Source organism: Carassius auratus, chromosome 36, assembly GCF_003368295.1.
Source record: "Carassius auratus strain Wakin chromosome 36, ASM336829v1, whole genome shotgun sequence".
NCBI lineage: Eukaryota > Metazoa > Chordata > Actinopteri > Cypriniformes > Cyprinidae > Carassius > Carassius auratus.
The window spans coordinates 19,054,121-19,077,661 of record NC_039278.1 but is presented as its reverse complement, the minus strand read 5'-3'; the positions used below and the strand labels follow the sequence as shown (position 1 = coordinate 19,077,661).

Here is a 23,541-nt window from a genome sequence, read left to right as displayed (position 1 = left end):
TATAATATTATATTATAGTTCTTATCATCAGGACATTTGCAGAAAGCGTATTTGGAAGAAGAAGAAAAAAACAGGTAAAAAAGCTGTCACTTTCCCTTTCATGAGGTACACCTTTGCATCTTATATCCCCATAAAGGATGCAAATTAATACCTTTTGAAAGCATCCCGACTCAGTTCCATCAGTTTTACAGATTTACAAAAAGCAGCTTAGGTTTGATAAATGGATGGACGGACAGATGGATAGATAGATGGATGGATGGATGGATGGATGGATGGATGGATGGATGGATGGATAGATAGATGGATGGATCTGTGGTTGAAGAGATGTGTCTATCACTCATGAAGTTCTGTGGCCAAAATAACTCACATTTTTTCTTTACACCATTAAGAAAATTGGTCACACTTTCTGTTTGCCATTTCCAGTCTCCTAAAATAGAAGGCACAAGGGTCGTAAGGAGGAAACCGCAGCAGGCATCATGGGAAATAAATCTCAGCAGCCTCTTAAATAAATGAATTAAGCGGGCAATTTGCCTGGCCGACTCCATCCTGCGAGCTCTAGCACAAAGTGTCGTTTTCCCACCTGCGTCCGGACGGATTTATGAACTCGGCTGGATTACATCCTGAACCCAGACACACAGACCCTGCACCTGTCTTTCACTTTTATTGATCCATTAATTCATCCTCTGTGAATTTACAAGCACAGAATATACGATGGGATGGAGACATGGCCAGCGATGGAAAGTATATAAGTGCAGGACAGAAACACGTTGAGACGAGACCCTCCTGACTAAAGTCACGGAAGAAAGAGAGTGTGTGTGTGTGTGTGTACGTGTCATCATGATGTGTAAACTCTTTCTATTCTTTGCTTTGCTTCTCAGCGTCCTCGAACCTCTGCTGGGACGTCCTCTGATCCATTCGGCAGAGATGACCTACGGCAGGCCTGGTAAGTGCTCTCATCTGCTCTCATTCACACACGCTAAAGTTCAGCAGGTTATATGTTATATATCATGTTCACCTGTAGTTCTTGTAGAAGAGGAGCAGGGGGTCAGTCCAGACGACCTGAGTTACTCCAAGCAGGCGTATCTGTCCCAGGGTGCCGCAGGATTCGGTTACCCGTCCCTCATCACTGGAGACATCAGCAGTGATGGTCAGCGGTTCATTTCAATATGCTCTTCCCTAAAACTCGCTGTGAAGCCACAGGGCAATTTCGACTTATGCTTTCCAGTCTTATTTAAGTATCACTGAGATATTATTATAGTTTGAATGAATATTTCATTTATTTTAACTTGAGAGTTTTAGTAATTTTATTTTGTTTTATATCTATATTAGTTTAGTACATCAAGTACAAAATGAAAATGATAAATGCTGCCTTGCCAGCTCTCTGAATTAAAATTAGTTTAGAGATACAGTACAGACCAAAAGTTTGGAAACATTACTATTTTTAAATGTTTTTGAAAGAAGTCTCTTCTGCTCAACAAGCCTGCATTTATTTGATCAAAAATACAGAAAAAAATGTAATATTGTGATATATTATTACAATTTAAAATAATATATTTTAAATGTATTATACTTTAAATTATAATTTATTTCTGTGATGCAAAGCTGAATTTTTAGGATCATTATCACATGATCCTTTAGAAATTATTCTAATATGATGATTCATTATCAAAGTTGGAAACAGTTCTGCTGCTTAATATTTTTTCAGAACATGTGATACTTTTTTTTTTAGAATAGTTTGATAAATAAAAAGTGATTTTTTTTTTTTTAAATACAAATATTTTGTAATAACAATATACACTACTGGTCAGTAATTTGGGGTCAGTATTTTTTTTTCTTTCTTTTAAAAAATAAAATAAAATCAATACTTTTATTCAGCAAGGATGTGTTAAATTGATAAAAAGTGATAGTAAATATATTATTATAAAAAAAATTATTTTGAATAAATACAGTTCTTTTTAACCTTTTATTCATCAAATATATTAGACAACAGAACTGTTTCCAACACTCATAATAAATCAGAATATTAGAATGATTTCTAAATGATCATGTGATCGACTGGATGTTACATGTGACACTGAAGGCTGGAGTAATGATACTGAAAATTCAGCTTTGCATCACAGGAATAAATTATTTTTTAAAAGTATATTCAAATAGAAAACTATTATTTTAAGTTGTAATAATATTTCACAATATTATTGTTTTTTCTGTATTTTTGATCAAATAAATGCAGGCTTGATGAGCAGAAGAAACTTCTTTCAAAAACATAAAAAATAGTAATGTTTCCAAACTTTTGGTCTGTACTGTACATTCTCATTTAATCTTGAGAAACAACTGAGACATTAAATAGAAACAGTGAACCTATACTGATGTCCTTGTTACATTATCCCAACAATTATATTGTTCAATTATAAATATTTTAAATTATTAATAATAATTCATGACGTTTTTGTTGTAATTGACATTTAAATGCAGGGTTACGGTAACAGAAGGGATTGATATCAGCAGTTGGACGTAACTCACTCTTATCTAGTCTTGTTCTTCATTTCCCTCTCAGGTCTCAGAACAGCTGGATTCGTCTCGAGTCGAGATGCAAAAGAAGTGAGTGATTTATTGACATCTCTGAACATGATATCAATAGACAGCTATGAAGGATAATTTAAGCATACTGACTCAGTTTGTCGTTCAGGTCTTGCTGGAAAAGCCGTTGTCAAGTCGTTTCCTGGGCGGCAGGAAGCAGTATCGCAAACGAGGCGGCAACACAGAGTGTTTCTGGAAATACTGTGTCTGAAACATCCAGTTAATAACACTCAAGCACTTACACACTTACAGTACGTGCGCCTGCGTGTTCTCAGCTTTACGTGTCATTTTCAACGCTAGTGCACAAACTGTGGGCCTGATGCACTAAATTTGCAAAAAAAAGATATTTATGTTTGATGTTGGTAAAATAGTGTATAATTTATTTGTATATACCTGTATATGCTTTAAGCTTTGATGTAAATAAAGTAAATATGTTTAAAAAGGTTATTGTGTGCATACTACTTTAGAAAGTAGTTACATTAAAAGGCTCGAAATACAAAAAGAAAATACTCTGAGGACTGTATTGGAGTCACTGTGGTATTTTATTCATAGTTATCATGTGGTGTCAAAATATTTCCCTGAATTTGACACGAAATGGCTTTTTTTTCATACAGTTTGTTGTATTTTGCACCTTTTTTTCTCCGTAAAATACACTGGACTGATATTTACATTCTAAAAATTTTACAAAATGTATCTTTGATCACAAAACTGTACAGATCATAGGTTTTCTGTTGGGGTGGGACTGACGGGTCAGTAATCGAGCCTCTAAAGTAACGGAGTCTAATCTGACTTCAGGAACGGCACAGAAAACACAACGACACGTCAGCTCTGACGCAGATCAATACAGGTTAATAAATAAAAAAGACAAGTGGACAAAAACGAAGTTTGGAGAAAATAATACGGTAAACTGCACTGTCTTTTTATCTACTTTATGATGGATTTGAGAAATTGAAAGGGTATTAATACGGAGCCTTGAGGTACTAATATGGACCCTGTAGTGGTAAATATGGTACAAAGGTGTAACATATGAAAGGGTACTGTCCCAGTGACAGCTACTGTACTGTATAATAATATATACTGTATTATAATAATCATGCATAAATAAAAATTACTTTGTATTTTGACAATTAATCAGATTTTCCTCCCAAATTCAAATGATGAAAATAAATGTCACAATGCTAACAATCATAATGGTCATCCTTTTTATATGTAAATTTACAAAAATCTTTTTTTTTGGGGTAAAATGTGCGATCAACCCAACAGACACAACAGAAAACTTTCTGTATATTCTCATTACACCATCACTGAGAGTTTTATACCAGAGCATGACATTGTTAGACATCATTCAAACACATGTTTATTGGAAAAAATATTTGAAATTGAGAAAAGAAAAATAAACAAACTCTTGACAGAAAAACTTATTTAAGGCCTCATTCAAATTATTCATTTGGATTGGATGAACTCAATAAGGATTGAAGATCTTTGTGCTCTGGACTAAATCTCATTCCTTTTCATTCGTAGACGCTGTTAGATTTTAGCGGTGAGTGCTAATGTTTTTACACGCATTTATATCTGCGCAAGTGGTCAGGAAACTCATTGCAGGGACTTCTTGGAGATCATAAACCCTCCTGAGCCAGCAAGATTCAGTAGAGGACACATTATTAATGAACAAAAACATTCGGGCAAAATATGAAGTACTCTTATGACACCACTACCCAATTAAAGTCTGATATTCACAGCTGTCGGGGTCCATGGACTGTAACGGAGAACAGCAGAGAGAAATGCATGGTCACGTGGCGAGCGTCACTCATTGTCCAAACTCACTCTGACGCGGTTTCATGTCCTCAGGAGGAGTTATGAGAGACTGGCACACAGATGCAGGTGTCTCTCTCTTGTGAAAGCAGAAAAATCCCTGAGTCCCAGAGGCCTGGAGGTCCAGCGGGGTCTGTGGTCAGGTGTCTGTGTTGGGTCTGGTGTCCTGTGACGGACCGGAGCTGACCGGAGTGGGAGGGTTTGGACAATCAGTCTGAAGGTTCAGATTTTGACCCGGTTCCATGGTGTTACAACTCACACAACCCTAAAAAAAGAAATAAATATATTAGATTATGATGAAACACAATAAAGATAGCAGCTGAATGATGCAAAGCAGCAAATCAGTATATTAAAATTTTTTCTGAAGATCATGTGACACTGAAGACTGGAGTAATGATGCTGAAAATTCAGCTTTGATCACAGGAATAAATTACAGTTATTTAATAAGAGTTTTTTAAAAAATGGACTGGATCTAACAATTGGTAGCAATACAAAATAAAATTATATCATCATAACATATTCCATTGGTATTTATAAAAAAAACAAAACAACTTCTATCAAGTTAATCCTTGTAAAATATTTTCAATTATAAATCATGATATTTGAATACAGTTTTTTCCGGCCTATAAGTCACACACAAAATAAAACATTTAGCCTTATCTCCTGATGTGCAGAGGTATTATAGTTAACTAAAACTAAAAGTATAGAAATATTTTTGTTACTTGAAATAAAATAAACATGAACTAATATATATATATATATATATATATATATATATATATATAGATAGATACAGATTTAATAATTATTAAATAATTAATAATTAATTAAATAATTAATAATTAATTAAAAAATACAAGTATAAAATTATAAAGCAAATCTACTGAACCTCTCAAGATAAGATTTTAAATTGCTCTTCTGTTAATCAGCCAAGCATCCATTTACAAATATGAATGAATATGACCAATACACTGGCCTATAACGTTGCATATGTTTGATAGTGCTGTAAATGAGGGGTTGTAGACCTGTGTGTTGATCTCCTGTGGGACGCTGTGCTGATGGATCCAGGGATGGACCGCGGCCAGCTCTTTCTTCTGGTCCTGCGTGAACCAGGGCTGCATGGGCTGCATCAGAACCAGCTTCTCCCGGTCTTCTTGAAGAACCTGGGCCTGATCCCTGCATGGATGTCCACACACACACACACACACACAATAAAACTCACTTATGCTGCCTCACATGTTTGTTTGATGACAGTCGACAGCACATTGATAGTTTAAACATCTAGGCCTGGCAGATTCGCCCTCTCCTCCGTCCATAATAAGGTGCTTGTGTCACCTCGTCAAGCTCTTTATCACGGGTCTCATTGTGTACCGTCACCTGGAGTCACCTACCTCAGGGCTGACGGTGCAATGAGACATTTAGCCTGATCAGAACTACCTCAGCGAGAGAGCCTGGCAGCGCTATCTCTTTCTCCTGTGGAAAGAGACGCTCAGATGGTCATGTTTCTCTCAGGTTTCTCAGAGGAATGAGCGGGAACCCAGGATTCAGAGGAAGAGAGAGCGAGAAATGTTCTGGGTCTGGTACCTGGGGCAGATCTGATAGGTCATCATGTGGGGTTCGGGCGTCTGCTTGATCATGCTCCATACTGGGTTGTCCTCGTTCTTTTTAAAGCTCGTATGCTCCTTGTCCTGGGCCTCCGTGGACTTGCGTGCTTTCCGTGATGTGTCTGACGAATCGTTGCTGGCGAAGTACTTGCTGCTATTGCTGCTGCCTGTGAACGTGAAACATTAGGGGTCAGTTTAATGAAACTTTCGTGTTTCACAGAAGAAAGTCATACAGGAACAAAATGATGGTGAAGAGTTCTGTTTTTTCTGCATTTAAATAATCTTCTGGAAGAAAATATGTAACTGATCAAACACCATTAAAATAAAGATACTATTTTATGGTTGAAATGGCATTTAATAAATAATCAATGCCATTTTAAATTTATATTTTATGTCTGCAATTTTGTATGTGTTTGGCTTATGGTAAAGCACTATAAATTATTAATAAATACATTCACACCATGCCCTAATTTTATACATGGGGAAGAATCTATTTTTATTTGATTTATTTGTATTGGTATTATATAGCTTGAGCATCAGCCCCTCATCAAAATTGCAGAAATATAATATATAATAAATGAAATATTTATTATTATTATATCAATTAAACATACATTTTAACATAGTTTACACAATATTTCACTCAAAACGTGAAAGTAAAAAAAAAACAAAAAAAAAACACTATTATATATACACATATTTATTAAATTTAAAGTAATTTAATAATTTAAATATTACTTGAAAGTTTGGTTTTAAGGAATTACTGACTGACACAAGGATGAAATACCATTTCTGTTTAGCCAATGCCAATAATCTCAAAGGACAGAAACAGTCCAACTAATTTACTACTAATTAATCTATCACTAGTTCAAACCCTAGATAGGTTGATCTGTTATAGTTAATTAAAACTAAGCCTGAAAAAAATAAATAATAATATAATATAATATAATGTAATGTAATATATATATATATATATATATATTTTTTTTTTTTTTTCTTGATAATGGAAATTCAATGCAAAAAAACCATGCATAATTCTTCCCACCCAACACTGAGTGTGATGGACAGGTCATTTTGAGCCGCACCTGTGTGACTGCTAGATGTTCTGTTAGAGCAGAGTCCCGAGCCGGAGCCCAAAGAGCCTCCCAACTCCCCGGAGCCACTGCCTGAGGCGTTGGAGCCGGTTCCTGAGCGGGCGTCCTCCTGTAGCAACTGCTCAAGCATTTCGCTGGAGGTAGAATGGGCATCCTGGTTCCCCGACTCGCTGGGAGCGTCCTCCTGTGAGCAGAGAAACACACAGCTGGAGTCATGCTGACTGAGCCAGTTCACTTCAGATCATAATTCATTACTTCTCTTTAAGGATAAACAAAACAAAAACAAACACAAAAGAAACAAAAATATGCATAAAAATATGCTTAATTAAGGCCCTTTCACATGAAAAGTAGTTTAATATTCTATCTATCTATCTATAAATATACACTTAAATATTTTAAGAATAATTATTAATAACATTCAATAAAATTACATAATTGGTACTTACTAATTACTAAGGCCCTTTCCAATTTTTATAAAATATTTATGTGAATTCATATATATTGTAATTTGTTACGTAAAAAAAAAAAAAAAAAAAACTATATTTTTAATTATATTTTAATATTATTTTCAGAATTATTATAATACCAGTATAACTTTTAATATCAACTTTTGATGTTGAACATATAATTCTAATGCATTTTACCTTTATATTTAATGTATTTTAATAATACTTAATATAATAACATAACTTACAGCTTTTCCACGTGAATGTTTACAAATATTTCAAATATACATTTGAAAGATATTCGAATATTTTACCACAGTATATGCATTTTAATAATAAAAAATATATCGGTCTATATATAGGGCCCATTGAAGTGATTTCTTATAAGTATTTTAAACAAATTATAAATAAAAACAATTGATCTCTTACAACCCTTCCACATGATCCTTTTCATATTTGTAATATATTTCAATATTATACTTAAATGTAAGTATTTAATAAGAATAAACTAAATAACAATTGGTCTCTAAAGGCCATTTCATATTAATTTTTTAAATTTTACTTACATATTTTATTAACTATTAATATAATAACATATTATGGGGTCATAAAAACAGCATGCACCAACATTTTAATGAAATACTTTTTAAAATGGCTTCAGATGGAGTAAATGACGTCACTCCTCAGGTTAATTCAACTTAATTAAGTCTGATCTGAGCTGGTCTCACCGCTCTGGCGTGGTGCTCATGCAGACTCTCTGGACCGGTGCTGTTCTGGGCTTCGGTGGGTTTGGTCAGCTCCTCCTGGAGTAAGTTCAGCTGGATGGGTGAGCTGGAGCGAGAGCTGGAGAAGAGTGCTGTAGGTTGTGCTGCATCAAGGTCTTCCCCAAACCAGGGGGCAGGTATCGAGTCGACCTCCGCTGAGGCTCCCGGTGGCATCCCAGCTCCTGTGACGCTGGGTCCTGGAGGATGCTCCTGAGATGGAGACCCATGTGGCATGTGGCCACCAGGCGGGATGTAGCCACACATATTAAAGGGAGGCTGGGGAACGACTCCAGGTGCCGGGACGGGCATCCCCTGCAGATACATGCCATTGTTGCCGGGGTACATGGGGTAATTAGGAAGCAGGACGACCATCATGGGACTCATGGGATGCATGGGTTGGAGGTTCTGGACACCTTGGTCAGGCTGGACCACCATGGGCTGCTGACCTGCACCGAGCACCGTGAAGTAAGGGGCCGACTGCATGGGCACTGCCATGGGCGGCACAAAGCCGATGTTGGATGGCTGGGGCTGAGACGACTCTGAGGACGGCCAGGAGGAATGAGGCGCTCCTGTGGGTCTGGGAAGTGACCAGTAGTTGCCCGGCTGGGAGCCGTAGCTGTCAGACGAGTCTTCTGGTTTGGGACGCTTGTGCTTGTTTGGAGGACGCACAACATCAGCTGAGAGTAGATGGGAAAGTAGAGTTAATGCTACAGGCCAATGTTATCCCAATCAATCAATAAATTCTGATTAAATAATATATATATATATATATTATATATATATATATATATATATATATATATATATATATATATATATATATATATATATATATATATATATATATATATATATATATATATATACATATACATATATATATATATATATATTTTTTTTTAAGTCAAATATTGTGTTTTTGTGTGTGTGCGTGTGTGTGTGTGTGTGTATATATATATATACATACACACACACACACACACACACACACACACAAAAACACAATATTTTACTTAAAATATCACAAAAAAATTTAAAACACCAATTATATAAAAATGTTAAATTAAAAAACTAATAATATCAATTATAATCATTTGTATCAATAATTAATATTACATAATAAAAATATAAAACAAAAAAATTTGGACTAATAACTAAGTGCTTTGTATATTTCAATATATTAAAGTATTAAATTATTATTACAAATATTTCATTTATTGGATTTTCCAACAATATTTATTAGCACACTGTTAATGTGTAAAGTTTTTCTTTACATTTACAGATAAAAAATAACTATATAAAATATATATAGTTTTAATAATAGATAGTTGCAGACACTTTTATCCGAAGCAACTAAAAAAAAGAAGAACATGACAAGTTAATAGACTGATACATAACAACAGATAGCGCGCACACACACACACACACACACACACCTCTGTGATGAGAATGGGCCTTGCTGCTGTTGTCCTGCTGGAGGTAGGAGCTGTAAGGACTCTGCAGGATACGATGTTGGAAACGATCTACGAACTGCTGCTCCTCCTTCTGGGTGTGGGCCGACAGCACCTCTTTAGTAAGACCCAACACGAGTAACTCCTCCTGAGCCGCTGAGGAGGAGGTGCTGGGGGCGGGGCATGCAGGAGTGGGGGCGGAGTCTGTAGGTTCACTCCCCATTGGAGCATCTTCTAAAGCTGTGACCTCTAGAGGAAGACGAGCGAAAAAAGTCACCCACATCTCGGATGGCATGAGAGTGTGCAAATTAAATAGCAAATTCTAATTGGGTGAACTATAACTTTAAATAAATTTTGGGTCAGTGTAACTCACCCGACTCGGGCTGTGGGACGTGCACTATGGTGCTGCTGTAACTGCACTGACTGGTGACGGACACCACGCTCATGGCTTCTGTGGAGATTGTAATGTCTGTGAGCGGCGCTCCCACCACCGCTGCCGTCGTGACCGATCCCGCAGACACCTGGCTGTCCAGAGCACCAGCGCCCTCTGCAGGAGAAAGACAGTCATCAGGATCTGTGCAGGGTTTTAGGAGGATACAGACCCGGTTGGAATGGACTTTGAGAACTCGTACCGTCTTCATGTGCGGCCGCTGTGGGTTTGTCTTCCTCAGACATGGAGGATGAAGATGACGTAGTGATGGACAGAGATTCGCTCTTTCGTTTCAGAGGAGACGTCGCACAGCTCTCCAGATATCTAGAAGAACAAACAAACCTCAATAAATAGATCTCAGGCTACACTTAAAATTAATGATAATATCCAAAAAAAAGTTTCTAATGTTTTTTTATATATATTTTTTATTTAATTATTATAGAAAACGCATTTTTTATTATTAATTAATGTTAATATTAAAATTAAATAGATAGTATATTAATATTACACACACACACTTATTTATATAAATGTGTGTGTGTAATATTAATAATATAATAATTATTTATTTTAATATTAATCTAAATAATGATATATTCATATGATAGTTAAAAAAAATGAATTATCCAATTATATTTATTACTACACCATTATTTTAAATAATATTTGTATTATTTATAATTATTTGTGAATTTCCAAAATATAAAATAACTACTTTATATAAAGCATTTATACTTTTTTATATTATATTATATTACGAAGTTGCATATTTAAATTAAGTTAATTACAACAACAAAATTACTGACTTTTCTGGATTATCCAGTAATGGATAACACTGTTCATGAATACACTATTATTTCAAATGTAATCTTCTATCATATATACATTATATAAATAATTATATAAAATAAAATACAATTTTATTGACTGCATATTTAAAATATTTATCCAGTAATTATTAATCACCCAGTAATTATATATAAATATATAAATAAACACACACACACACACACAAACAAACACACACAAACACACACACACACACACACACACACACACACACATATATATATATATATATATATATATAAATAAATATATGCATACATACATACAAAAACAAACAAACAAACAAACACACACACACACACACACACACACACACACATATATACTAGCTTCACCTGATGATGCTGTCCACACAGTTGATCTGCTGGTAGGATGGGATGTGTGGTTGTTTCCGGGCTTCTTGAAGAGACTGCTTTAGATGATCTCTAATTCCCAAACCCTGACTGGTATCAGGATAAACGCCTGCTGCCGCCACTGATGAAAACAAATATAGTTTAAATATATTACACCTTGACCAATTGATAAGATGACTGTAGACAGATATAGAGAAGACATCCCAGACCTGCAGTGGCTGGTCCTAAAGGTGTGAGCTTCCTCCTGGAGTCCAGATACGCCTGCTGGCCCCAGCTCTTCACTTTACTGACATCAGCACAAAACCGCTGCAATGTCATCTACAACACACAAGATCCCTCGTTAGCTCCAGTCAAACCAACATTCATATGTGACTTTACAAGCACTTTCAGGCGTACTCGTTCTCTGTGCGAATCCTCCCAGAGGTTTCCATTACTGTCGCTGGACGAGGCCACGCTGATGTGTTGCTCGTGAGAGCCGTTACTAGCCAGACTGCCATAGCCACTGGATCCATTATTGTGTACAGGCTGAGTGAAAGACAGATATGATTAAAATGCAAGCCTTAAATGTGCTTAGCAACTGTAGCAAAGCCACATATGAAGCAGTGTTATATACTATCAAAGATATTTTTTTTTTGTTTGATTCAAATTTTTACTTTTTTTTTTTTTTTCAGCTTAACCATTTCCATTAACAAGGTTTTTTTTTTAAAACATTTTTTATACAGTTTGTGGACTGACTATTTTCAGATTTTAGATTGCCGTCATCTTGCTCTAATTAAAGGAAGGCAATACACATTGTGTTTTGAAAAGTGCTTTCCTATAACTTTTTATGTAATTTTCCTCACACAAAGAGATCCACGCTAAACTATTCAAAAACATTTGTCTGGGGTCAGAAATTAAAAATTAAAAATTAAAAGTATGCATTTAGCAGATGCTTTTATCCAAAGCGACTTACAGTGCATTCAGGCTATCAATTTTTCTCTATCATGTGTTCCCGGGGAATCTAACCCATTAGAACATGTCTATCTAACCATAACATTAGAAATGCCTTTACTGTCATTTTTGACCAACTGGCCTGCTAAAAGGCTGCTAACGTAGCTCTCCCTCAGTAGATTTAGTGATCTCTCACCTGTGAGAAGAGCTTGTAGATCATGGCTTGCAGCTCTTTAACGTCCTCACACATGCCTGGCTGCTCAGGTTTACTCCGTGCAGAAAAAACGTCCTCATTCAGAGGTCCACTACAGAGAAGACACACAAAAACAAGTGCTTCTGTATGAGCAAATGTCCGTGCTCGGATACACAACACAACTGGCGCACTCACAAGCCGGCGCTTACGTGCGAACTTTGTGCCTTCCGATGATGAAGGCCACTTTACGGCTCCAGGGGTTGATGAAGCTGGACCAGCTGGAGTCCAGGGTGACGTAGTCCCCGTTCTGACACTGGAACCGGACGGGTGAGTGTTCAAACGGAGGCTGGCCCGCGTACTTCAGAACTGAAGGAGTCAAGACCAATTTAATGAAAACCTTTTTATTACAAGACTGCTAAAGACTTTACAATGTAGCTGTAATGGATGTACTTCTGCGGTGCATGGACAGCATGAGCATGCGGTCGTCTGGATGCAGGCAGGTCAGAACTGAGGTACCGATCAGGTCCTGAGGGAGGTAACCGAGCAAAGGCACCGCACTGTGGACACACACACACACAACTAATACATGAAGAATCACTTACCGCAAGGAAATGCATTTACTTTAAATCTCTTGTCCCTAAAATGCACGTCTCAAGGTTGGAGGATCGAATCCCAGGGGACACATGAGAAAACTGTCAGCCTGAATGCAATATTAAGTTGCTTTGGATAAAAGTGTCTGCTAAATGCATAAATGTACATTTTAAAAAACAAGATATCAAACTTTCTGCCACTGAATCAAAAATAAAACAATAGTTAATTTTCTCAGAAATGCGAGTTCATATCTTGCAATTCTGACTTTATAACACGCAATTGTGAGTTATGAAGTCAAAGTTGTGAGTTATAAAGTTGGGAATAAAGAACAAAATATGTGATATAAACTCACAGTATGGAAGCCCACTAAATATAATAATATAATAATATAATAATGGTTTCCACCACTAAATAAAAAACAATTGTGGGCTATAAAGTCAGAATTATGAGATATAAACGAGAAAAAAAAAAAAACTAAAAAGAGTCGGAATTGCAATTTTTTTTTTTTTCTGTAGCTCAAGTGGTAGAGCATTGCGTTAGCAAGCGCAAGGTTGTGGGTTCGAATCCCAGGGAACACATGTTAGGAATAATTGTTAGCCTGAATGCAATGTAAGTCGCTTTGGATAAAAGCGTCTGCTAAATGCATAAATTTAAAATTTTTATTTAATATTTTATATAGTGGCAGAAATTGGCTTCCATACAGCTCAGCCATACTCTATGCAACATAATATTTAATAATAATAATATACTGATCAGCTTTCCTCGTGCAACATATTATTTTCAAATAGCAATACTACTACAACTACTACTAATAATGTGGTACTTTGTGCTTTACTCCATGCTACATATTATTTTTGGAATAATAACAACAATAACAATAATAATTGTATTATTTGAACTCATAACTATTCGCCAAAGCTGCTGATTCCTTTACTTGGCTCTTGAGACTAAAGGTGAAAATCACTCACCGGTCGTCCACTTCTAAAAAGACACAGCCTGGTGAATGAGTCGTGCTGAATATGCGCTTGTCCATGGGAATGCGAGGGGCTGGAGACAAGAAAAAATAAAAAAATAATGATGACTAAATAAGACAAAAAAAAAAAAAAAGACAAACAGGTAACATACTGAGTTCATGTCTCAAAGTACTATACTACTGTTTAAGAGCGTGACGGGGTGAAAGGTCACACGGCTCGTACCCTCATATCCTGAGATGATGCGTTCGGCCAGGGCCAGACAGCATGGCTCTTCCTCTGCGCTCGGTCCCCGAACCTTCAGCAGGTATGGAGTGATCCGGAAAGGACTATAACGCATCTCTCCATCTCTATCTTTCCCTCCTCTGAACACAGACACACACACACACACATAAAACGTTCAAAAATATTATGAGTCTGACTCCACTGACAACAGAGAGAGCAAAAACCAAACTAAACTGAATTGGATAATGATGCTTACATGAGTACATGATACTGTATGGTATAAAGCACTATATAATACATACAATGTGATTTGACATAATGAGATGATCAGATGAGAATGAGTAATGATGCTGTATAGACTGCAAAAAAGTCCACAGGAAGTAGAAATGAAATCATAAATGAGGTGAAACTCACTCACCTGATTCGACAGAAGAAGGACTTGACCTGGGCGCATTCAAACAGAAGCGCTGCTACAGAGAGACAAGACGAATAACATTTTTATTCCTAAAATATATGCATGATTAAATGTACATGCAATATCAGTGAAATGCTTCCTAAGTGGAGCTTTAAACTGGAATGTAACAGTTCCTCACCGCTGTCTGTGCCCAGGTTCCAGGGCGGCAGTCGCGGCTGCGCCGTGTGCGAGTAAAACACATTGACGTCCTGATGGTACAGCAGCTCCACGAACTTGGCAGATTCCAGAAACTTCCTCTTGCAGTGAAGCACGCTGGACGCCTGTTCAGACGCGTGAACCACCTTCCCAGAGGCCAGAGAGAAGACCACCACAAACGTGTCCTAAAAAAAACAAGAGAGCGGTCTGTGAACACCTCGTACCCACTCATTAAAGGGCTAGTTCACCCAAAATGAAAATTCTGACATCATTTACTCACTCTCAAGTTGAACAAAACCTGTGTTTATACTATGGAACGCTGGAATACTATGGAAGTCAATGGCTACCAGCAACTGTTTGGTTACTAGAACATCTTTACTGTTCAAATGATGAATAAACTCATTTAGGAACAACCTGAGGATGAATACATTTTTTCATTATCCCTTTAAGGCTAGAAATCACAGGTGAATAGGGTAAAAAAATAAAATAAAATAAAAATTACAGATATCACCCAATTGATTGATTACATTAAGAATTGCAATATCAGTTTTATTTTTAATGGTACATTTTCGGAAATGTTTACATATACATTATCTATTTTAATATGTACTAATTTGCATACCTTTCCAAGACATACATCTGAACACTGGGTATAGCCAGGTTCCAAATCCTTTATTTTGATGTCATATTAGAGTTAAAGATTTTTACAAAGGGGATTTTTAATATCTCTTTTTATCACTGTCTTTTAAATCAGACAATACTGTCAACAGACAGAAAAAAGTACATTTTCTCCATGTCTTAAGGAATTAAATAATATAGGCTTATGAACAACTTGGGAGACATTTAGTATCACTGAAATACCATTATAGTTTTAGTTAATATTTTTAATTAGATGTTTTCTTTCATGCTCATTTAAGTAGTAATATATATTATTTTTGTCATCTCTAAATACGTCTATATATTTATGATTTCAGCTTTAGTTTAAATTATTTTAGCACATCAAGTTACTTGTATTGTATCAAGTTACTTATATTGAGTAAACTAAATATATTACATATTATTAACATTTATTTTATTTCGAGTAGTGAGTTATTTATTTACTTTCATGGTTTTAGTTTTCCTTTTCTTTTTAGCCAACTATAATTACTTTGAAATAAGAACATTTTGAATATAGATAGAAATAAAATCAAAGTGTGGTGTACGTAAGTGCTGCTGCAAATGGAGATTTCAGAAACCTTTATATAGAGGTCTTGTAATTAAAATCTACAGATGCGAATAGATATAAGTGCAAGTGTATTTTGGATGTTTTCTATCCACTAATCTGAACATAAAAATTACGAAAAGCCAGATGGCCCAAAACCTGTGACCAGTGCATGAAAGAACAGAGTTTCTTGCATTAAGGCTTTCAGAGGAAACGGAGCAGGACATACAGTGTTTTTGGGCGTGTGTTCGGATGTGATTCCCTCCAGATCCTCCAGCGTGCACACAGTAGTGTCTCGTCTCTCCTCCAGTCCGGAGCTCATTAGTAAGGTGTAGTACTCGCTGTTTGCTGCAGGAGGCGTCAGAGGAAGAGTAAAAATGAGCCACAATCTAGTTAATCAGTGTTTAATCAGGTTTGCTTTAACAACAGAGCAGGTGGCTCACAAGATTACATAGCATTACATCATAGACTGACTACTGACATTTATTTCCAGTGATGGCAAACAGAAATAAACAAACACAGGCACTGTTAATACTACTAATACAGATTTGATTAAAACAAAAACAAAATGCATAATGATTAAATCCCTTAAAATATTACCAAAATATTGCACTACAGTTATTGTTTCTACATGAACTCTGCAAAGCTGCCAATAATTTATCACAACATTGCAGTACATTCTGCAAAACAAAACACAAGTTTGCAGAACTTGCAGCAAACCTATAGCAACACAACAATGGTTATTTTGCGAAAGCAATTGTGTAAGTGAAAATATGAAACTGCTGCACATTTAAAACAAAAATTAAATAAAATGACAAATTGATTGCATTAAAACAATCCCTCCGTGGTGTTTTAGCAGATTTCTTTGCATAAGCAACATTACAGATGAATTTTCCAAGTGATAACTGTAATCTATAGGACTTTCTTCATGCATATCAGATTTGTATTTTATTTTATTTATTTTTAACAACCATACATTATTACGAATGATTCAGCAGAACGTTTCTTGAGTTCTGGTGTCTGTTATTAATGCAACAATGTCATCAGAACATCTGTTCTGGGTCAATGAGGCCAACATTATAAACTAAATATAATGAAATAAAGTTTTTTTATTAGATTTTAATTTTATTAGAAGCTCATAATCATGTTTTATCTGAAATAAAATATTACGTTTCGTTCTTTAACATTTTTAGTTTACTATAAAGTTTGTTCAAACAGCCCAAACATTCAAAACAACATTTTTGGATTCTGTTGATTAGGAGAATCTATTCCCCAAAAACCAGGAAATACAACTCTACCACATTCCAGCGTGTTGGGTTTCACGGTAACTTAACGCCATGACGCACATGATGACGTCACGCAGAAGCTATCAGCATCAGCCCACATCATCCTAACACAGGCGTTAAACTGTAAGAAGTATCTGATGCAGCGACAAACATGGGAAAGCGTTGATGTATGAAAGCAGTACGTGCACGAACACCATGAACAGATTCAGCAGGAGTTTCCTGCTAGCGAGCGTTTAGGACCTGGACGCACCCTTCCTGCAGTCAAAGCCTGTTACATAATCACAGACCGAATGTGCGCTGTCCCTCTAGTGGCTTCATGCTTTGAGAAGATGCCAAAAGAGGTGTATGTGTGTCCTGGTGTTCTCTACATAATGAGAACCTAACAAGGACATTTTTTTGGTCTCCTTGAGGAAAAAAGCTTGTAAATAATACAGAATTAAGTTTTTTGAAAATCTAAAAAGTGTAGATTTAGCATTAGGGGGATGGAAAATACAGTTTGTATAGTTATAAAAACCATTACACCTATGAAATGTCCCCATAAACCATGGCAAGCGGCGTATGTGTACCTTGTACTTGTTTGACACAGTTCAGTGCGTAGTTGAGCGCCTCCACAGTACTGGCTTTACTGCGGCTTCTCTTCTCCGACGGCAGCCGTTTCTTCATCTCCTGCACCGTCTGCATCATCTCTCGGTGCGTCTGCTCACGCCCGTGCTCCGTCTGCTCACTGCACACGCACACGTTCACATTCATTATCATTTCAGGCTTATTTCAATGAATGATACACGGAAGCCCATTTCTGCCACATAAGAAAATGTGTTGGAAAAGAACTAAATGACGACAAAAGTGGAAAGTATGAAATACTAAGTTACTAAGTTGACATTTTTGTGACTTTTTAGATCATATATATTTATTTCTTGTATTTTTTATAACTTTTTTGTCGATTTATCTAATAATAATGACTTATAAAAAGTCATAATTGTAACAAAGAAAAAAATCTATATTTATCTCAATTTCAACTTAAAGCTGCAGTAGGTAACTTTTGTAAAAATATATATTTTTCATATTTGTTAAACCTGTCATTATGTCCTGACAGTAGAATATGAGACACATTCCGCAAGACGCAAGCAGTTCTGTTTATTAACCGCTAGAGCGTCAAAAGTTCCATACCGCAGCTTTAAGTCATAACTATGATTTAACAAAGTATGATTTTGTTATATGATGGTAATAGGCTTCCATAGTTTTAATAGGTATATGTATGTTGAAATTATTTACTTTTGATGTTATAATTATGCTTTTTTTTTTATCTCATAATTTCTTTTTTTCTACATGATGTCCCTTTTGACTCTTTATTTAAAAGTTTAAAAAAATGAATTCTCAATGTTATATAGATATTTTATCTCATCATTTTGACTTTTTGTGTCAGAATTATGATTTAACAAAGTGTGATTTTGTTATGTGGTCAAAAATTCTAATAATTTCTGTCAATTTATCTCATAATCAACCTCAATGTCAATTTCGACTTAATTTTAAACTTATAATTATATACTATAATTTCAACATATATATATATATATATATATATATATATATATATATATATATATATATATATATATATATATATATTTTTTTTATTCTTATTGTTTTACAATAGTATGATTTTGTTTTCTTATTTGGCAGAACTGGGCTTCCATAGTTCTAACAACTTACATAGGTTAAGTAATTAACTGATAAATTAAAAGACTTTACTATATATTTATAATACCGTAAATAGGTTCCTGTAAAATTCAGTTGTTTGACAAAGTTGTAGTGAGTAGGTTTACCTGCACTCTGTGTGATGAGCGCTGTGAAAACTGGACGACGAGGAACCAGTGGCAGATTTGGAGCTGAACACAAAGAGAGAAAGAAGCAGAAGTCTAATATTACACATTAACATGTGGTTGCAAATTTCATTTAGAAATGAGTTTTCAAAGCAACCGATCCCTACCTTTCAAATCAGGAAGAAAGAAAACACTCAAACGGTCTTGCAAAAGTCGAGTACTCATAGTTATGTGTTCGTTCAAATCACTAACCTTCAGCATGAGCTTTATAATTGTGATTCTTGTACCTCTTGGTGCTTCCTGGGCTGCAGCTGGCCGAGGAATGATGATGTCGTGAGCCTCCGACACTGGAGTCGTGAGCGCTGTTCATGTCCACATCCTCGTGCGTCTGCTCTCCTCCGCTCTCCTCACAGCCTGCTGAACTCTCCTCTCTGCTGCTCCTTCCTCGCTGCTCCTCGGCTTCCTCCTCCTCACCTGAACCCGATCCGGACCCTGCTCCGCTGGTCCCGGGGTCCTGCCCGCTGTTAGCATGGTCCGTCTGTCCCGAATGCTTGCTGGATCCTGGAGAAGAGATCTCCTCTTCTCCATCGAGAAAGCCGTCTCCTCCCGGCATTTCCCACAAGTTCTCCTCGGACCGCTGCCCAAAGCTACTGAAGCTCTGATCCAGAATCGAGATGCTCCGATGACTTTGTCCACATTAAAAATGAAGGTCTATAGAGAAATCCATGGGGATGATGATGTTTGACTAGCTGGTTACATACAGTCTTCCACTGAAAGAACTGCAAAAGAAACACAAAAACTTTAAATGTCAGAACCACTAAAAGTGTGTGTGTGCTCTTGTTTTTGTGACATATCAGGACACAACTCTGTATAATGACATGGGTATGACACATGTATTACAAGGAGAGGGTGACTTATGAGGACATAACCCATGTCCCCATTTTTCAAAACGCTTTTCAATCATACAGAATTAGTTTTTTTGAGAATGTAAAAATGCACAAAGTTTATGTATATGTGTGTGTGTGTGTGTGTATATATACAAATATATTAATTAATAGTTAACATTTTATTTTAGATTTTCAAATGAATATTTAGAAATATTTAATATATTTTATTTTAAATTCATTAAATATATTGCATCATTTTGTGTATATTGAAATAATATTTATATTAATATAATATTTAACAAAAATATTTACATTGTCCAGAAAAATAGTTTTTTTTTAATTACTCTTTTTATTTATCCAGAAATTGCTTTTTTTGTGCTAATTTTCATACTATATTTTAGCATTTGAAGCTCTACAATTTTTTATTTGGAAAGTATGTTTTCTCAAACTTTTTACAGTTTATATTCATTGAAATATAATTTGAACATGGCATATCAATATGATGCATTATGGTTGTTAGAGGAGGTTACATACATTGCCCAGGACAAAATAAGCAAGAAAACAACAAATTCACCACATTACATCTCATTAAAGACTGGAATTAATGTATTATGAAGATGAGGTGTTGTTTTGCACATGCAGCACAAGAACAACCCAAAAGCCTGATGGTGCTTTGGACAAAGATGACCAATGAAGTGTATAGAAAGTTTATCTTTGTCCAAGGTGCCTCATAAGTGCATTTATTACAGGTGAAGTGACTGAAGATCTCTGTAATTTGGGACATCAAATCTTTCATCCAACAACCTTCAGACTACATTTTGGCGATTTATGCAGATCATTTTATTATTTGTCAGACAAAAACTGGAAGTCAGATTACTTATAAGTATACACCAAAGTATCATAATTTGTTCTGGCTTCACAAACATCACTAAGTAATCCCAGACGATTTTCTGCATATACTTGGTACTCTTGTTTGGACACACGGTGACGTCTCTCAGGGCCGTGACCTGTCTGTGTAACGACTGCTGTCGTTTGTACAGAGACTCTGACGCAGTCGATCTCTAAATAGGCTGTGTCAGAGTAGGACTAGGTCAGGTATTAAAACTCAGGTTTTAAAAATGACCAAATAGACTTGCTGAACCTCATCTGTGCATAATTCAGACAGACCTCTCTGCTCATTTTAAAACACACAGGCTTCGGTTATAAATATAAAAATACCAAATAAATTAAAAATATGTGTGTATGTTGTATATATATATATATTTTTTTTTTTTTTTTCAAAATGGTACTAAACTAACCCTGCCTACCTATCTATATGTATGTGTATGTATATATCTCTATGGCTATTTGGGCAACTTTGAGTAAGATAAAACTCAAAACAACTCAAACAGAAAGCCAAAAATGCATTTTGGCAGAACAGGGCGGCAATCTGTGCTTTCAGTAAATATGCATCATAATTATGTGATTATATAATACTGGTCATGTATGCACATACAATTCTTTGTCATACACATTTATGCAACACTGTTTCTTTATCTCAAGTCTTTACTACAAAAAAACATTATCGGATCTTTTGCAAAAGGTAATGATCTTTACAGACCCTTACTGTGAACAATAAAATGCTACATGTATCTTTACTTTACTCGTTTTTACACAGTTAAAAGCTAAGATAAGCTGATGCATGTCCTCAGGTTACACAGACCAGATGTAATGAAACTCCTTGTGTTCTGGTGAATCAGCTGTATGGGAAACAGCACTGGGACCCCAAAAAGGATTCAACAGACCAAGAGAAGGAAAACTAGATTTGAAGCAGAAGTGTGTCATTTCTGGAAAAGTAAAGACTTTTCAAACAGGTTTCCCAGATAGTGCTGCTCTAGACTCATTCAGTGCTGCTGTTGGTATTGGGCTGGTTGTATTTACAGCAATTTTTTATTAGTAAAATCAATCTATGAATATATATATAAGGTGACCAGATTTCTGAAATGAAAAGTGGGGACATTTCCCAGTGTTCAAAATATCATTGATATCTCTCTTGTGATTATCTACAAATTAAAAAACTGGGACAATATCTGTGCATGTTTTTGTTTTTTTAATTGTTGTGGTTTACATATATTAATATGACAGCTGCAGTCGGGGACATGACACCAAAACAGGGATGTCTGGTCACCCTAGCTTATGCATTTCACCATCAGAAAAATAATTACAGAAGTTCACATGAATATAACTGGTATGTCTCTGACACTCAGACCCTGGTTTGTGATACATCTGATATTTGGCAATTATTTGACTTTCTTTAAAGGATGATATTGCTGATATTTGGCCAGTTGTTACCTACCCAGACATGCCTGATTAACAGCGCCAGTTTCATTGATATCTTGATATGGTGCAGTTTCTCGAAGTATGACATTTTAGTAAATATTGCATGAAAAATTCAAAGTTGCATTAGGCTGCATTCGCATCCACCCTGCTCTAATTCATGGCATCATCAATGGGAAAATCCATAACAGTTGACCACACATTTCCAAGCCTGTGTGTAACCTGATTCTCAAATGAATATTAGGCTACTGGTTCTAGTTCTATAGAACCACCTTAAGAAAGTAAACACTAATAATAACTCATGGAAATGCATATAATAGTTATTTCACAAGACAATATTTTGATATTAAACAACATACCTCCACTATCACACCTGACCTATTCACACATCAGTTAAGATTCGCCTGAGTAAAAACAACAACAACAAAAAACACCCTCTATAGTTTTCACATTCATAACAAACCCACTAGAGAGAATATTATATATTGTGATATTGTGATACTGATGCTCGCCCCCGCCACTGCACATGCACGGCCACGAGTCTACTTACAGAAAGATATTCACCTAATTCCCACTGTCTGACCCAAACATCTCACACAGACTAACCAAGCTGACAAAACATAAAAGTTTAAAAGAAATCAGTCATTTAATTTAGCAAATGTCAAGTCAGATGGGCGGTGCGTATGTAGATCATCAATAACTTGATTATAATGTGGTATAGGCCTACCTTAAATCGTAGAAGTCTTGACGTATTAAACATCACAGCACTATTATATCTAGAAATGTGTTTCGTGCGCTTGAGATGCGTTAAACATGAGTACTTACTTGATGTTTATGTTCAATAATCACTTGCTAGAGTTCCTCGTGCGTCCCTCCATTACTCCTCCGGAACGCAACACATCAGCCCCACGTGAGTCTGGCCGACCGGAGCCACGCCTTCTCGAATCCCATTGGCCGGAGCGTCCTCCCACAGTGACAGTCTGATTGGTCAATGGGCGTGGTCATGACGCTAGTCTAGCCGAGGATGCGGCTGGACTCACGTGTATGACCATGTTATACAATCAATGAAAACAATGGCGTAGCAGTGGAGATATCACGTTGTAACGAACGGTTTTAACCGCTTAAATCAGG

The 23,541-nt window shown here is 35.9% G+C and overlaps 2 protein-coding genes across 5 annotated transcripts; one reads left to right on the top strand and one right to left on the bottom strand.

Annotated features, from left to right (window-relative positions):
* The first annotated feature begins 286 nt into the window (after positions 1-286).
* LOC113055656 (prepro-urotensin II-beta) lies at positions 287-3,101 on the top strand. Its single transcript, XM_074559846.1, has 2 exons — positions 287-1,242; positions 2,639-3,101. The coding sequence occupies exons 1-2, from the start codon at positions 838-840 to the stop codon at positions 2,786-2,788; spliced, it is 555 nt and encodes a 184-aa protein (XP_074415947.1). The 5' UTR covers positions 287-837; the 3' UTR covers positions 2,789-3,101.
* Positions 3,101-23,366, bottom strand: per3 (period circadian clock 3). Of its 4 annotated transcripts, none has more exons than XM_026221896.1 (23): positions 23,236-23,366; positions 19,495-19,986; positions 19,211-19,273; positions 17,954-18,111; positions 16,331-16,449; positions 14,884-15,085; positions 14,709-14,760; positions 14,291-14,430; positions 14,063-14,141; positions 12,954-13,060; positions 12,713-12,869; positions 12,507-12,615; positions 11,777-11,905; positions 11,590-11,698; positions 11,363-11,501; positions 10,381-10,502; positions 10,122-10,295; positions 9,734-9,997; positions 8,262-8,974; positions 7,079-7,271; positions 5,974-6,160; positions 5,415-5,565; positions 3,101-4,654 (listed from the first exon to the last, which is right to left on the bottom strand). In XM_026221896.1, the coding sequence occupies exons 2-23, from the start codon at positions 19,818-19,820 to the stop codon at positions 4,529-4,531; spliced, it is 3,819 nt and encodes a 1,272-aa protein (XP_026077681.1). In that variant the 5' UTR covers positions 19,821-19,986; positions 23,236-23,366; the 3' UTR covers positions 3,101-4,528. The 4 variants fall into 4 exon arrangements, with proteins under 4 accessions (XP_026077681.1, XP_026077683.1, XP_026077682.1 ...); XM_026221898.1 differs by having other exon boundaries at positions 14,709-14,757; XM_026221897.1 differs by lacking the exon at positions 23,236-23,366 and adding an exon at positions 23,138-23,210.
* Between the last annotated feature and the right edge of the window lie 175 nt (positions 23,367-23,541).

Bases quoted from the DNA above. Each gene is read 5' to 3' on its own strand.
- per3 (XM_026221896.1), bottom strand. From the start codon at position 19,820: ATGCCGGGAGGAGACGGCTTTCTCGATGGAGAAGAGGAGATCTCTTCT. The intron at 18,112-19,210 runs GTAAACCTACTC...GTGCGTGTGCAG, and splicing joins GCTCATCACACAGAGTGCAG to TGAGCAGACGGAGCACGGGC. The intron at 14,142-14,290 runs GTACGAGCCGTG...TCTTGTCTCCAG, and splicing joins CATCATCTCAGGATATGAGG to CCCCTCGCATTCCCATGGAC.
- LOC113055656 (XM_074559846.1), top strand. From the start codon at position 838: ATGATGTGTAAACTCTTTCTATTCTTTGCTTTGCTTCTCAGCGTCCTC. The intron at 1,243-2,638 runs TGAGATATTATT...TGATATCAATAG, and splicing joins CAGTCTTATTTAAGTATCAC to ACAGCTATGAAGGATAATTT.